At 40.1% G+C, this 17,520-nt stretch overlaps 1 protein-coding gene across 1 annotated transcript in view; it reads left to right on the top strand.

The window, feature by feature from the left end:
• CNGB3 (cyclic nucleotide gated channel beta 3) overlaps positions 1-17,520 on the top strand; it is a 157,181-nt gene that overhangs the window by 127,768 nt on the left and 11,893 nt on the right. The window contains exon 15 of the mRNA XM_025394403.1: positions 5,755-5,873. Within this exon, the coding sequence (XP_025250188.1) occupies positions 5,755-5,873 (119 nt within the window). The remainder of the gene's footprint in view (positions 1-5,754; positions 5,874-17,520) is intronic.

Here is a 17,520-nt window from a genome sequence, read left to right as displayed (position 1 = left end):
TGGGTTCACAAGCGAATAAAGATGAGAGGCACTTTTATCATTTCAAAATAATGTGTTAAATGCTATGGTCAAAGAAAGCACAAGCTGTTGTAGGACATAAAGGAGGGGCACCTGTCCTTCCTGGTTACTGGTAAGATTTCCTAGAGAAGATAAGGTCTGAGCTAAGTCTTGAAAAATGAATTGGAGTAAACCAAGTGAAAGAGGAAATAGGCGTTCTGGGTAGAGGAAAGAAGTGTGAGCTAAGGCAAAAAGGAAGGAACTGTGTCTATAGAGGGAGTACAGAGAACTATAATAAGGCAAATGTTAGAACAATTTTAGAATGATTTATTCCACAAAACTCAGGAAATGTTTCTCAATACAATGAGCCAGAAACAGTGCTGGGCAACTGAGCAAAAAAAAAAAAGACGGTTCTTGTCCTTTAGGGTCCTACCTTTCTAGTGCCATGGTATTCAATTCACAGTGCACATCAGAATCACCTGAATGAAGACGTCTGGGCTCCACCCCTCAGTGATTGATTTGGTCTAGATGGAGCCCATATACCAGTATTATTTAAAAGCTCCCATATGATTCTAAAATGCAGCCAAAACTAAGAACCACTGGCTTCATGGGAGAGACAAGCAATAAACAAGTGAAATTAAGTCAATGCGTAATTCCAAAATGTGCTAAGTTGTATAAAGGGAAAATAGAAGTTGCCAGAAGAGTATGCAGTGGCAACGACACTTAATTTAGATCCAGGGTTGGGAGATGGGGAGGTTATTAGGTTGTCAGGAGTGACCCTCAAAAAATCTAAACATAAACAGTTCTTTAGTTTCAAAAAAAGAAGTGGACAGGATGGTTTTTTTTTTTTTTTTTTTTGGTTTTTTTTTTTGTTTTTTGGTTTTTTTTGAGACGGAGTCTCGCTCTGCCGCCCAGGCTGGAGTGCAGTGGCCGGATCTCAGCTCACTGCAAGCTCCACCTCCCGGGTTCACGTCATTCTCCTGCCTCAGCCTCCCGAGTAGCTGGGACTACAGGCGCCCGCCATCTCGCCCGGCTAGTTTTTTGTATTTTTTAGTAGAGACGGGGTTTCACCGTGTTCGCCAGGATGGTCTTGATCTCCTGACCTCGTGATCCACCCGTCTCGGCCTCCCAAAGTGCTGGGATTACAGGCTTGAGCCACCGCGCCCGGCCTAGGATGGTATTTTTTATGAAGACTTGGAACCATGAGCCAAGAGGGAAGATGGAGGTTGGCATATCCTAGGAACAGAAGCGAGTGATGGGCTGTGGTGAAACAGACAAAGTCAAATGGAGTATGAGGTACTTCAAGGCATCAGGTGGAGATGCCAAGTACACAGTGAAAATCAGTCTAATGAGAGAGGATGGAACTGGGGGTTACTGGGAATTGGAATATAAAGGAAACAGACTTCAAGAAAAGCTCAAGGAAAGGTCAGAGAAGAGGGCCTTGGCTCTAACTTTGAAGAGCTCCAGTGTTCGTGGAAGAGATCAACGAAGAAGAGTCAGAGAGGGCAACTGAGAAGGAGCTTTCATAGATGAAGGGGGGAAATGGAAGAGAGATTATGATAAAATGGGAACCAAGAATATACAATACCACACAAATTAGTCCAAGTTAAAATAAGGCAGATTAGTGATATGAAATCAGTTTTATTAAAATGGGAAATACAAGTCACAGTGCAGTCCAAGAACCCCTTGGGGGCAGTGGTGTACTGGAATGACATGACTTTAATGCACCAAAAAATGTCCTTTCATTTGGGGCCAGTAGCAACAGAGATTGAAAACTGTGATAACTCACATAAACTTTAGCACCTGTGCCCCTAAGCAGTGCAAATTTGTTTAACAAAGTATGAAATGCAGAGTAGATGCAACCTTCTCATTTCTAATTTCTTCTTCACATCACATTCATCACTCAATAACAAAAACATCAGTGGAGACAAATGAGGCAGGAAAAGGAATAAATGGGTGGAAAGTAGAAATGAGGAGACATTAGACTGACAAGTCACATTTCTTTAAGAAGGGATTTGCATGATAGTAGATATTGACAGAGAAGAAAGGCTGTTACTTGACAGGACTTCAGGCGGCTGATTTCAGCTTTGTTTTGCTTATCGTTGTCACAAAATATTGAAGGCAAGGAGAAGGAAAAACATATGTTCAATTTGAGGTTATCTATAGAATTTAAGAGATGACGGCATTTGGGGCCAAGTTTGCTGACCTACCTAATCCCCAGGAATTGACTGAGTGGTAGCTTGGGCGGCTTGAAAGAGTGGGAGTTTTCTTCAGATGCTCTAGGGCAGGGCAGAAATCACCTAGAGCTCTTGTTAAAGCATCAGTTTCTAGGACCTCATTCCCAAAAACTCTGATATATATTTCTGCAGTGAGAACTCTCAGTAAACTGAGAATTTGCACCTCTACACAATCTCCTAGTGATGCTGCTGCTGCTGACCCAGGAACCACACTTTAAGTAGCACTGCTCTTTTCTGCTGGGGTGCCCTTGAGTGTCACAAAGCCCTCATGAGCCTTAGAAATAGCTTCCTACACAGAAACCCTGAAATTTTGAAGTGCACTCTCTCTAGGGGTTACCTCACTCTACATGAAGCTCTTGTTTTTTCATACTTTCTCCAAATTAGTCCACACACTAACAACCAGAGCTTGGTTCAATCTTATTTTGCACATGCTGTCAGCCCTTATTCTCTGAGGAATGTCTACTTAATTTGAATGCTAATTAAACTGCAGAAAGGGCTTAAATTAGCCTAGAAATATGCAAGAAATAGTGGAAGTTTTGGTTCGTTGATTATGCCAGATCTCCTTGGCAAATTATTGAAATGAGCATTAAAAAATAATTAAAAGAGCTGAACTGTATTTAAGTACTCACTATGTACTTCTACCTCCAGTCAGTTGTAATAACTGCCTTTGAAAAATCATTCCAGTTCCTTGAGAATTACTTCATGCAAAGAATAAGGAATATGACCCCGTCCTCATCATTACTTCCTAAAGTATCTCTTGGAAAACTAATTTTCAGACATCATGCCTTATTTTTTAAATTATTCATGGCTATTTTATAGGTTTTTAAGAGATCAGTCCCGATACTGGAGTCACCGTTAGATATGGTCTGTCTTCATGTATTATATGGAGTCAGATGACATAGGTGCCACTAGTTCTAGCGCTGTCACCTGCGAGCCTTATACGTTTGCTCAAGACACTTAATTTTTTAAACCTCGACTACCAATTTTTAAACAAGAGTAATGATGCCTTTCCTACTTGACTTCACTGGGATTTTTGCAAGAATTAGATGAATGAATATCTATGAAATGCTTTGCAGTTATAAAGTAGCATGTTCTGTTAGAACAAATATAGGAATTAAAATAAGGAGCTATGTAAATGTCAGGTAATGTAATGATTTTTTAAAGTAATATGCAAAGACATGATATTGTTATTAGCATTAATAGTATGTAAATAAATATAATAAGATCCATTTATGTTGGAATTTCTACTTTTATATGTTTTTGAGTATAAATATATGCTTAATATTTTGCACAGGCGAGGTGCGGTGGCTCACGCCTGTAATTCCAACACTTTGGGAGGCCAAGGCAGCAGGATCACATGAGTCCAAGAGTTTAAGACAAGCCTGGACAACATGGCAAAACCCTGTCTCTACAAAAAATACAAAAATTAGCCAGGCATGGTGGCTTATGCCGGTGGTCCCAGCTACTCAGGAGGCTGAGGTGGGAGGATCACTTGAATGTGGGAGGCAGAGGTTGCAGTGAACTGATATCGTGCCACTGGACTCTAGCCTGGGCAACAGAGCAAGACCCTGTCTCAGAGCAAAAACAACCAAAAAATTTTAATTAAAAAAATATTTTGCACAATGCAAAACTTAAACATATTTCTTGCGTTGCTCAGTTAGGAGATGTGGGTTCTAGGCTTCCTTTGCTTCTAATTACTGGGTCATACAACTTTAACTAATTAGCTAAGCCAATCTGTGCCTTTGTTTTAATTTCTGTAAAAAGGAAATAATAGTACTTACTTTACCTTCCTTATAAGAGTAATGGGGAGATAAAATAAGAATTTCAGCTTCCTGGATATTAACTAAAAGGTGGATTCTGATAACTTTAAACACAACCCGGCAATTATAAAGCAACAATAGTTGATGTTCAGGAAAATAAACCTAGGTATGGAAGGACTTTAAAATCTCCCAGAGAATAGCTAAGTTATATTTTCCTTATTCATAAATGAGTGTCTTCTACATGTCAAGCCTGCGTTCAGCACTGTAACAAAGTTGACATTTTCTCAGCCATCTCGGGGAGTAAACTACAGTCAATATTTTTTTTCTTCCAAAGCATGATGTAGGCTAAATACTTTTTAAAATAAAAATTTAAAAAAATCTTTTAATCTCGAGTTGATTTTAGTGTATTCTAATTCTTTCAAAGTATGGTTAATGAGAATATTTGAATAACTCAAATAACCCAGTCCCCTCCTAAGCCAAGTAAGTGAATTTATCTATTAATGATTTTTTTTTTTATATAGCTAAAGGTGATTAAGGCACTACTCATTCAGACATGTAGGCTATCCAAATAGTTTGCCTAGTGTTATGCAATCTGGTCTATTTAAAGTTTAATAGCCTTTCTTGACCTAAGTGCCATTAGATCTCTTGTAAGACATTTATTCTTTTTGGAAGTTAGAGCGAGAAGATGTGTTCCAAGGGCCTCATAACCACCCACTAGTTTGGTAATTTACTTACAAGAACTCATACAATTCAACATAAAGTTATATTTATGGCTTGAGATTTATTATAGCAAAGAATAAAATGCAGGAATAGCAAGAAAAAGATATACACGGGCAAACACGAGAGAAATCAGACACAGGCTTACTAGGTCCTATTTCTGTGAGGGTCACATGGATGCATTTTTCTCTCCAGTGGACCACAGAAACATGAGCAAAATATCTCCACCCAGGGAAGCTCATGTTAGTCTTGGGTCCAATGTTCTTAAATGGGGCATATAGCTGCATGACCAGACATGATTCAGACTTCAAAATATGTAGGATGCACACATCGTAAATCTTTGTGATTATATTAAATAGTGTTGACAGCCTGGTACATCCTGCTACACTGGCTCAGGAATATAGAATAACACCATTAACCAGTGGCTATGTGAACATTCCAGGAGTTTAATTCTTAGGGCTTGAACAAATATCATTCCCCTGGTCCCAAGGGTCCCCAAAGATAGGCAAGAACTGAGTAAAACAACCTACTGCATTAATACTTCATCTCAGCATGGAATACTAATAATAACTCAAAGATCTCCTATGCCCCAATTCCCCAAATCAGACCTCGATGACATGGGTAGAAGAATAGAATTGACCCTTGAACGACTGCAGTCTATGCTCTTTGGCTAGACCAAGCAACTTCTACCAAGCATAGTGGTGGTCATCAAAGCAAGGCTTGACCATGCTTAAAATCAATTACTTCTTCCACCCAGGGTCCTTCCTAAAGCAATGTGCTAACTGAAATATCTTCATGTATCCAAGGGAAGCAAACAGTACTCACATGTTGAGAAGTATCATCTTCCTAATCATTTCCTTTCATATGATATGTCTAACCAATGTCTGTAAATACTTTAGGTCTTAAGACAATTACTTTCACACTAATGTTCTTTGCTTCCTTCATTTATATTTACTCCTCTAAAAGAGTTTATATTTCTTAATTTACAGCATAATTGTCAAGAATAAAATAACTACCATTTCCTCTTTATATTTAAAATGTAGGGAGAAATTGGCAAGGAAATGTATATCATCAAGCATGGAGAAGTCCAAGTTCTCGGAGGCCCTGATGGTACTAAAGTTCTGGTTACTCTGAAAGCTGGGTCAGTGTTCGGAGAAATCAGGTATCTGAAAGATACTTCATAAACATTGAAGCCCATCATTTGTCATAAAAGGAAAATCTTAGGTAGTAAAATAAGTAAAGTTCCTGCTCAGATTTATAAAAGGTTTGATTGTGCTGATAGCATTGGTAAAATAAGGATTTTCATATTTCTATTCATCCCTCCACCAAAAAGACCTGAGGAAAAGAACTGGGTCATTCAGCTCTTTAGTCCAGGACCTAGAGCAGTGCCTGGCATAAAGCAGGTTCCCAGTATATGTTGAATGGATGTGCAAATGAATTAGTTAATGAGAGAAGAGGTTTGGAGGGTTCATTGTTACCAGATTGTTGGAAGACTTGAATGCCTTGCTAACAAGGGGATCTTGAGTAGGCTAGTGATGTGATCATAGCTGTGGGACCAAATTTCCTGAGTTCAAACTCCAGTTTCACCACTACTGGCTTTTTTCCTGTTACTTGTCCCCGCTGTTCCTCAGTTTCCTCACCTTAATAATTAGGATAATAATAGAACGTACCCTAAAGTGTTGGTAAATGAGTTAATTCATTAAAAGCACTTAGAACATTGCCTGGCATCTAGTAAGAGCTCAATAAATATTACCTATTTTTATCATTGTTTCTTATTGGCCCGGAAAAGTTTATCCTAGAAAAAGAAAGTCCCCAAGAGGAAAAATATAGACAGCAAATTTAAGCATTTTGTGGGCTAAACACTTCTATAGGCATTATCACATTTATTCAACCAAAAAATATTCGTTGAGTGCCCAGTATATGCTAGATTGTCAGGTATTGCTCTTAACTCTAGGAATAAACTATATAAAAAATATTAGACAAGATATGGCCCCTGAGAGAGCTTACAGTACAGTCAGGGAAAACTGATAATAAATAGTTAATTAGCTAGACAAGATGAATTCACATTGTAATAACTGCTATGAAGGAAAAAATGGTTAGAACATAACAGGACACTACTTAGATGCAGTGGTCAGGAATGACCTCTCTAGGGAGATAATATTTGACCTGAGATTTGAAAGAGTAAAGGATCAGCCATTCAGAATTGGGGGAAGAGCCTCTCTGATTACTGAAGGCCTAGAGGTAAAGCAAGTTTGTCTGGTCAAGGGGCAGAAAGGTGAATATGGCTGGAGTACAGTGAGTAAGAACACTGGGGAGATGAGGCCAAATAGGTGAGCAAGGCTCAGATAACACATGGTCTTTTAGGCCATGATAGGAATTTATGTCTTTTTCTAAATATGAATGAATGCCAGTAGAGGGTTTTAGGCAAAAGAATGACACACTCTGAATTCTTATTTTAAAAGACGACTTCAACAGCTATGTGGAAAAGATACAGTAGAGAAGCGAGAATGAATAGAGACCAATTAGAAGTCAACTGCGGTGGCGCAAGTGCAAGATGATGGTGTCTGGAACTGGGATACTGGCTCATACAATGAAAAGAAGAGTACCCTATCAGGCAGTTATTAATAGATTTATTTCATAATATATGTTTCATATTTTCATAATATATTTATTTCATCTATCCCAAGATGCCAAGTACTATATCTTGCCCAGGACACCATAGCTAATGAATTATAGGGACAACATTCAAACCTGGGTCTCCACGGATCGGGGTCCAGTGATCTTTATACCACGTCACAGAAGAAATTTCCAATCTCTAATTTCATAGCTGCTAAGAAGTTATCTTCGTGTTCCAGAAATAAGGATAATTTTAGATGACTTCACAGGAGCATCGTTAGGGTTTCTTTGGAATGCTGAAGCATGTTATTTCTCTGTTGGAAATGTGGCTTCTCTCTTTAATTTTTTCTCCTTGTTTAATGACTGATTATTGTTAAGGTGATCCTCTGAGGATCTTGCTCCTGGGCAGTGGTGGAAACACTTCTCAGAATGTACAAGACCTGAGTTCTTTGCCTGTTTTCTATCATTTCCTTCCTGGGAGTCCTTGCAAAAGTGATTTAATATTTTGTGACTTAATAATCACTGTAATCTTCAAGGTCATAAAACATGCAACAGTTTAATCTGAAACACTGCAGAAATTAATTAGCTGACCTTTCCCAAGGGTTGAGTACTCCCTGAAGAATAAGCCTTATAAATACAAGTATGTTAATTGCTGATATTATCATCACAGGAAGAACTACCCTAGGAATTGATTCCAGGTGTAGCTGAGTTGCAACTGAAAGTAATCCTAGATTCCTGACAGCAGCTTCTCAAATAAATCTCCTATTACCCATTTGGTTTCTAAGGCCAAATTGAAGCCGGTAGAATAGACAAGCTTTAAACCTGCTCAGTAGTTTGGTTGATTCAAGTGAAAGGGAGCTTTTTGCCTTGATTCTCTTTTTGGCTGTGGTTATGGGAAAACAGGATGCATCTGCCTCTTTCCAGATACCCACAGGCTTCACAGGCCCACAGCTGTCATACACCCCTGAAGCTCTAGTCATTTATTCCAGAGCTGGAGGCATGCCTGCCAAACATCCAGATACTGGAAAGGTCTAGTAATAGTGTTTACTACTCAAAAATGCTGTGACCTTTGTTAAAATGAGCTCAATCCAGCACTATCATGTAGCCTTTAAAAGAGTTCTTTTTCCTCAGGAAAAAAAATGAAGAAAAAAATTAAGGGCTTTCAAGGACATTATATATATTAATCCAAAAGAGCAAAACCCTGACTAAAATATAGATTTACAGCCTGTCACAGAGAAAACCCAGACCACATTTCCAATTAACATCTGAAGAGTGCAGATACCCCATTTCTAAAAGAGAGACCCAGGGTCTGCTGAGGGATGGCCCTGTGGTGGTTCCGACTCCATCATTTTCCTTACACATGCATTTAGTCCCAAGTCTTATTCCCTGAATGTATTTAACCACTTCCTGTCTGCATTCTGTTTCTGTTAAAATGACATTTTTCTTAAAGCACATCTGAGTTTTTATTTCTTGTGTTGCCATTATTATTTCAATAGGATTTTCTGTTGGTTTCATCTCTCTTCAGAATATCCTCCCCCAGGAAATTTTTCATTCGTCCTTCAAATGCCACCTTTTTGAAGCTATCTTTAACCCCTAAAACAACTAGTTGCTCTTTATTCTATGCTTCCATAGCATTTCATTCGTGCCTTTATTACAGTAATTACTACTGATTTATAATTAATTTGTTCAGACAGGTCTCTCCAACAGACTGAGCTACTGAAATATAAGAACTAGAGGCCGGGTACGGTGGCTCACACCTGTAATCCCAGCACTTTGGGATGCTGAGGTGGGCGGATCACGAGGCCAGGAGATCGAGACCGTCCTGGCTAACACTGTGAAACCCCATCTCTACTAAAAATACAAAAAAAAAAAAAAAAAAAATTAGCCAGTCGTGGTGGTGGGCGCCTGTAGTCCCAGCTACTCGGGAGGCTGAGGCAGGAGAATAGCACGAACCCAGGAGGCAGAGCTTGCAGTGAGCCAAGATCGCACCACTGCACTCCAACCTGGGCAACAGGGCGAGACTCCGTCGCCAAAAAAAAAAAAAAAAAAAAGAACTAGAATTTATCTTCAGATCACCAGCAGCTACATAAACACTATATACTAAGTGGTGATTTTTACTTATATCCTACCTCCATTCAAAAATAATTTGCAGCAGCTCTTCAGCAATTTTAATTAATTATTTAACTGTGATTTGATAGAAACAAAAAAAATTATATTTGGGTCCCCTTATGGCATGGTGTGAAAGTGACTCAAAGAAGGCCGTGTATTCCTTCTTGGCCAGGCACAGTGTTAGTCATGAGGGTACAAAGGAGAACAAGAAACAATCGCTGTCCTCAAGGGCTTTAGAGGAGACTTCAATACCCGGTGATTAAATGTATGGATTGTGTCCCAGGAAGACAGTGTGTACAGGATGCTGTGGGGGACAAAGTTTTCACAAGGACCAGTGCGTCCTTTGGATCTGGCAATTACTAGAGGTTATTTGGGAACCAAAAGCTGAACCTTCAGTGGTCCTCAAATGATGTGTGCACACAGGTCAGTCCTAGAAACCCCTACTGAGGGGTATGTAAAGGATAATTGACACGATGCCTGTAGTGAGTTGAATGGCGTCTCCCACAAAGATAAGTCAACATCCTCATCCTAGGAACTTGTGTATGTGACCCACCTTGAAAAAAAGGGTCAGGGTCTTTGAAGATGTAATTAAGTTAAGGATCTCAGGATGAGTTCATCCTGAATTATCTTGAAGGGCCCCGAGTTCAATGACAAAGAGGGTTCTTTTTCCTAAAGACACTTTTTATAAGTGTCTTTATAAAAGACATAAAAGGAGAAGGCCATGTGAAGACTGAGGGCAGAAACTGGAGTAACGCAGCCATAGCCAAGAAATGCCTGGCAACACTACAAGCTGAAAGAGGCAAGAAAAGATTTTCACTGGAGTCTTTAGAGGAAATACAGCCCTGCTGATATTTTGATTTTGGACTTCTGGCCTCCAGAACTGTGAGATAATAAATTTTTGTGGTTGTAGGTCACTTGTTTTGTGCTAATTTGTTATAGCAGCCCTAGGAAATGAATACAATACCAAATTATTTAAATTGTTCACTTTCAAAATTTTACTGGGGATAAACAAAAACATGCTTGACACTCCACTTCACCCTACATGGCCACTCCACCTCCAACACCTGTCAATACCATCTAAGAAGGTCTCAAATCATTTGTATCTTATGTTCTCCACTGCCACTACTTCAGTTCATCCATCTCTCACTGGACAACTATAGTGGCTTACTTCAAGTCACTCAAATCCCATAACCATATCCTCCACAATCAGTCTCCACTCTGCAGCCAGAGGGATCTTTTGGAAACACAGATCTGATCATATCACTGCCCTCCCACTTAAAACCATTCAATGTTTTCATGCCATCTTTAGGAATAAGAACAAAGTGATTTTCCTTATCTATGAGATCCTGTAGAGTCTAGCCCCTGCCTACCTCTCTACTTCAGGTTGCACCTGACTTGCCTTGCTCTCTTTATTTTATTTTATTTCATTTTATTTTATTTATTTGAGATGGAGTCTCACTCTGTCACCCAGGCTGGGGCAGTGGCACATCTCAACTCACTGCAACCTCTACTTCCCATGTTCAAGCAATTCTCCAACCTCAGCCTCCCAAGTAACTGGGATTACAGGTCTTGCCGTCATGCATGGCTAATTTTTGTATTTTTGTAGAGACAGGGTTTCATCATGTTGGCCAGGCTAGTCTTGAACTCCTGACCTCAGGTGATCCACCTGCCTCAGCCTCCCAAAGTGCTGGGATTTCAGGTACAAGCCACTGCGCCTAGCTGTCCTTATTCTCTTTAATCCAAACACCCATTGTCTTCCCATTCCTTGAATGCACCACACTCTATCCAGTCACAGGGAGTTTTTTGCACATTCTATTACCTCTACCTGGATGCTTTCCCCACCCTTTTACCAAGATCTCAGCTTCTTTCAGGCCTTCCTGGATTGCCCACTATAGGGGCCTCCCAGGTCTCCTTGCCATACACTTTCATCCAATGATGTTCCTTTCTTTTGGAGCACGTATCTTTGTAACTATACATGCATTCGTGCATTTATTTCTTCACTGTTTTTCTTCTTTCCTAAATTGCAAGCACCAGAACTACCACCTATGGCTGTGCCAAATGTTCTCTGCACCAGAATGTCCACTGAGGGACTGGGAGGGCAGGAAACTGGTTCGCACTCCACTTCTGAGCCATGAGCCCTGGCTGTTGTGCTCCCTCTCATGCACAGCTACCTTTCACTTTGTGAAAGGAGGCATTCTTCTAGCCAAGCACAGGACTGCACATGCTCAGAAAACCCACATTGTTTTTTATTATACTTTACGTTCTGGGGCACATGTGCACAACATGCAGGTTTGTTACATAGATATACATGTGCCATGTTGGTTTGCTGCACCCATCAACTCATTTACGTTAGGTATTTCTCCTAATGCTATCCCTCCCCCAGATCCCCACCCCCTGACAGGCCCCAGTGTGTGATGTTCCCCTCCCCATGTCCATGTGTTCTCATTGTTCAACTCCCACTTATGAGTGAGAACATGCAGTGTTTGGTTTTCTCTCCTTGTGATAGTTTGCTGAGACTGATGGTTCCCAGCTTCATCCATGTCCCTGCAAAGGACATGAACTCATCCTTTTTCATGGCTGCATAGTATTCCATGGCGTATATGTGCCACATTTTCTTTATCCAGTCTATTATTGATGGACATTTGGGTTGGTTCCAAGTCTTTGCTATTGTGAATAGAGCCACAATAAACATACGTGTGCATGAAAAGCCACATTTTTATAGTTTGCATGAAGACACTTTACACAGGCCCCCAGGGATCCTGGTAGACACCGTGTGTGGTTTGTTCTATACTCTATCCCCAGCCCTTAGGGCAGCGGCTGGTCCACATAAGTGCCTAGTAAATAGTTATTGAATAAATAAGTGAATGTAATTATCTTTCTATCTTTGTGAATGTACAAATGCACATTCATTTTTGTCATGAATATGCATATTCAGCCTTGTGCCCTTTTTGTCAGTTTTCATTGTAAGAATAACACTGCTATATTTATCTTTGTAAAATTACTTTGTTTTCTTTTATTTATTTGAGATTTAATTCCCAAAAATAGGAATAAGTAGGCCAAAAAGTAGAAGCATTTCTGTAACTCTTATAGTATATGGGCAGATTATTTTCCAGAAAAAATGAACCAATTTGCATTACAAAGCACAATGTATAGCTATTGTCCTTCAGTATTACTGATATGACTTTATAATCCCCATTGCTGTTGCATTTTAATAGGTTATTTTAATTTTAAGTTCTTTAAATAGTGCCTGGAAATAATAGTTCCTCCATATATATTTGCTAAATGAATTAATTTCCTATGGGTCTATTTATTTTCATAAATGTGATCATTTACCTTCTGCATTTCTTTCATTGTTCACCATCCTTTTTTCATCATATATAACAAGTTATTGAGTAGAATTCAGGCATTGATATATTCTTGTATGTTTTAGATATCTGGTTTTCATTCACAACATTTAAATTCTGTCTTTTCACCTATTACATTAGTCAAATCACCTATCTGAGAATTTCTTTTTGATATTTACTTTACATCAATGTGAAATGGCCAAAATTTTGACAAATCATCTAAAACTCCTTTTAACCTTTAAACCATTATTGTCTATTTCTGCTGAATACTCCTTAAAATGGGGGTACCAGAGGAGACTTTTAGGTCTTTGGACTATCTTAATTCCATATTCTTACTCTACATCAGAATAAGGCAGTTATTCCTTTTTTCCCCTTTCCTAAAAGGCAGAAATGGTCGATGCAATAGGAGATTAAAAGTATGAGCAGAGATAAGACTTGATTAATACTGAAAGAGAAAACTTCATTTTCATTTTTTTCCTGTCTCAAACCTGTGAGCACTACCTGTGTTAAGAATACACATTTACATTTTCACTACATCCTTTTGAATATAGTCTCTTTGTATTGCACCTTTTTGCTTAGCATAAAAAGCATACCTCATCTAAGTCCCACAATATCCCGCTGAACAAATATACAATCAGTGTCATTGCTTAAATATTCATTGAAATATCCTCAGGATTCCTCCCAAAGTAACTTTATCCAGTGCTAAATCAAGGCTTTTTGCCACCATTTGGAACAGCAGAGAGGAAGTAAAGATTCTGAGAATCATACCTTGACGTGTCTTATCACACCAGCCTGCTTGGGTTCCTCCCTTATTTTTCCTGATGTCCATGGGCAAATCTGTATCATTAAAACAACAGCAATAACTTCGTTGGCATCACTAGTTATGGTTAAAGAAAAGACCTCTTGACTTGAAGTCAGGTCTTGTCTTAGATTTTAATTTCAGTGATGAAATTCTTAAGTATTTGTTCTTGAGCAATTCACTTAACTGATTCTGGACCTCAGTTCCCATGTCTGTAATTATAGGTTAAGAACCTACCTCACTGGCCGGGTGCGGTGGCTCACGCCTGTAATCGCAGCACTTTGGGAGGCTGAAGCGGGTCAGGAAACTGAGACCATCCTGGCCAACATGGTGAAACCCTGTCTCTACTTAAAAAAAAAAAAAAAAAAAAAAAAGGTACAAAAATTAGCTGGGTATGGTGGCATGTGCCGGTAATCCCAGCTACTCCGGAGGCTGAGGCAGGAGAATCGCTTAAACCAGGGAGTCCGAGGTTGCAGTGAGCTGAGATGGTGCCACTGCACTCCAGACTGGCAACAGAGCGAGACTCCATCTCAAAACAAACAAACCAACAAACAAACAAACAAAAAAGCTGTCTAAAACCAGGGGCAAGCGGGAGGCTAGGCCTGCAGACATCCCTCAGCAGGTGCACACTTGCCGCCCTGCGCTTTGGATCCCTCTCAGGGTGAAGGTGACAGTGGACCCAGACCTTTCCCTGGTCTACCTACCTGAAGTGGACCCAGAGGCTGCCAAAGACAAGGCCGGCTTCCAGAACTACGTGTTGGGTCCCCTCCTGGACCATGTCTTTACCACGTACAAGCTCATGTACATGTACCAGATAGTGGATTTCGTCAGGAGCAAGCACGCCTGGTTTGGGGGCTTTTTCTACAAGGAAATGAAGGTCATGGAGGCCGTGGACCTGCTGCATGAGCTGGTGGACGAATCAGACCCAGGTGTAGACTTCCCCCCTCCTTCTAAGCCTTCCAGATGGCGGAGGGTATCCAGAAGCTCACCCAGGCAAGGACTGATTCCAGCTTGTTGGGCTTCTATGACCTAGGGAAGGTCCTGGCCGTGTTTGGGGGCCTCTGTCCTCAGGCCTCCGTGGTTTTGTAACTCCACTTTCCAGGACAATCCCGACCTCCAGGATCCTCGATACAGCACAAAACTGGGCGTGTATTAGCCCCACCTGTGGGCTGGGCAGGGTCCTCATGTCCTAGGGCCATAATGAGTACTTGTTCTGTGTCAGGCCTCTGAGCCCAAGCCAAGTCATCGCGTCCCCTGTGACTTGCACGTATACGCCCAGATGGCCTGAAGTAACTGAAGAATCACAAAAGAAGTGCAAATGCCCTGCCCCGCCTTAACCGATGACATTCCACCACAAAAGAAATGAAAATGGCCGGTCCTTGCCTTAAGCGATGATATTATCTTGTGAAATTCCTTTTCCTGGCTCATCCTGGCTCAAAAAGCTCCCCCACTGAGCACCTTGTGACCCCCAATCCTGCCCGCCAGAGAACAATCCCCCTTTGACTGTAATTTTCTTTTACCTACCCAAATCCTATAAAACGGCCCCACCCTTATCTCCCTTTGCTGACTCTCTTTTCAGACTCAGCCCACCTGCACCCAGGTGAAATAAACAGCCATGTTGCTCACACACAGCCTGTTTGGTGGTCTCTTCACACTGACGCGCATGACATACCGATTGATGACGTTCAACAAGTTCTCGCTCCCAGTGGAGGCTTCCTACAAGATCCGATTCCACTCCTTCTTCCCCTCGCACACAGGCAGTGACTACTGGCAGTGGTGCAGCAAGCAGGACCTGGCCATGCTGCCCTGGGTGCAGGAGTTCAATTTGACCAACTGCCCTGACCTGCCAGACATGGACAAGCTGTGGCCCTAATACCAGGGGCTCATTGATAAGTACTGCCCTGGCATCCTGTGCTGGTGACCCTCCTGCCACCCCCACCACTGCTGGACCACAGGCCTGGCCCTCAGCATGCCTAGCAAAGTCTGGCCATGGGCATACAGCCACCTTCAGGGTCTACCTCAGTGGGGAACCCCACTCACCCCTTATAGCCACCACCTCTCATGGCCACTTGTGCCTAGTGGCAATAAAGACCTCGAAGGAGAGAGAGAAAACAAAACAAAACAAGCAAACAAAAAAACCTACCTCACCAAAGTGATATGGTCATTACATAAGAAAATAAAGGGATTTACTTAAAAAAAAAAAAACTTTAAAACTATAAACTTTGTACAAATATTTGACATAGTTACCCGGTTTTTACTCCAAAGAAACATTTAGTTAGGCTACTGTATTAGGATATGCTTATTTGATGCAGTATTTTCCAGCCAAAGTACCATAGCTAAGTATTCTTCCCCGCACTTGAAGGAAGATAAACTGAGCATGGAATAAAGGATCCACATTATCCTTTTTCCCCTCTTTCCTTCCTTAGAAGTTGTACCCAGATTCTTCATCGCTCATCCACTTCTGTAAGGCCAATTCAATTCTGAAATCAAGACCTGCTAGGGGGAGAAGGGGCTAAACATTTTATATCTGTAATATCTAAATTCTTAATTTTGTTAAAAATCTATGTTTGCAGACATTCCTCAAAATGTTTTACAGAAAAAAAAATCTAGGCTAACATGTGTTTGCCATTCAGTAGGTTTATGAATATCAAAGTATCTGCAAAGAGCAAAAAGCCCAGGCAGAGGTGGCCTTAGAACATCCTCTGATATTTACTCAGTCACAAAAGTTTCGCTAGAATTTATTTTTAGTCAAGTTTTAAAGTTGTCAAGGAATAAAGTGTTTCCTAATAATGTTGACAAAGATAAAAGGATAGCTCAGAAAAAGTCTACACAGGTTATCTAACCTCATGTTTCCCAAATAAAACCCAGTTGGAAATTTGCTTAATGAGAACAAATATTTGGAGTTTTAATCCCTTACTCAGCATTGAATGTGATATTCTTTCCATTGATAGCATGTAGAGTTAGTTTTATATATATAGGCGGAAATAATTCTACATGAGAAAATGTATTTAGACCAGAGCCTTCTTTATTTTAGGAAACATTTTCATTTCTTACAATTATTAAAGCATTAATCATTCTAAATTGCATCTGCTTGAGAAGGGTGCCTGACTAGGTTTGCATCCATATGCCACAACTTATGAGCTATGTATCTCCAGGCAAGTTACTCAACTGATACTTCATTTCTTCATCACTCAAAATGGAGAAACACTAATACATGACCACCTCATAAGATTGAAAAGTATTATATGTATTAAAACATAAAAAAGAACTTGGGAAAATATCTCACTCATGGTAAGCACTCAATAATATTATCTATTAATGTTACTATTACAATATTCTTAGTAGTAATAATATTTGCTAATTGACTATCTGCACACACACTTACCCCACGCCTAGATTACAAACAGCTTGAGGGCAGGCGTTAGTTATCTTTATAGCCCCAGAAGTTGGCAGAGTATCTAGCCTATTATAGAGTATGCTATTTCTATGCACTCCTAATTTATCTTTTTCCTTTTCTTTTCAATTTATACAGTGAATTCTTTATCTTCCCTTGCATGATTGACCTTCAAAGCACAATTATCCATACAATCTTGGATGTATCCAAAAAAGTAGTTATCAAAGCCTTGCTGAGAAAGACAATGTTTAAAACAGATTGTTTCTCTGAATATTCTAAATGTATGCCATTGATCACATCTGAGCAACAAAGAGAGAGCTGCGTATCTGGAATGCATTGTACTGACCTATCTCCTTCCATCCATAAACTTACTCTTACTGAACTTTACTTGAAAGTGATTCATAGCCTTTACTGGGGGCTCTATTACAAATGCTCCTAGCAAGCTTATTGTTGCATCTATTGCAGGAATATGAAGTTTTCTACCACTTTGCAGAATGGCCCCTTTACTAAGCCCTGCAGGAGATATTTCTGCCTGTCTTTAAACCAA

This window comes from Theropithecus gelada, chromosome 8 (assembly GCF_003255815.1).
Source record: "Theropithecus gelada isolate Dixy chromosome 8, Tgel_1.0, whole genome shotgun sequence".
NCBI lineage: Eukaryota > Metazoa > Chordata > Mammalia > Primates > Cercopithecidae > Theropithecus > Theropithecus gelada.
The sequence above is the reverse complement of the archived record's forward strand: the minus strand, read 5'-3'. Positions and strand labels throughout refer to the sequence as shown.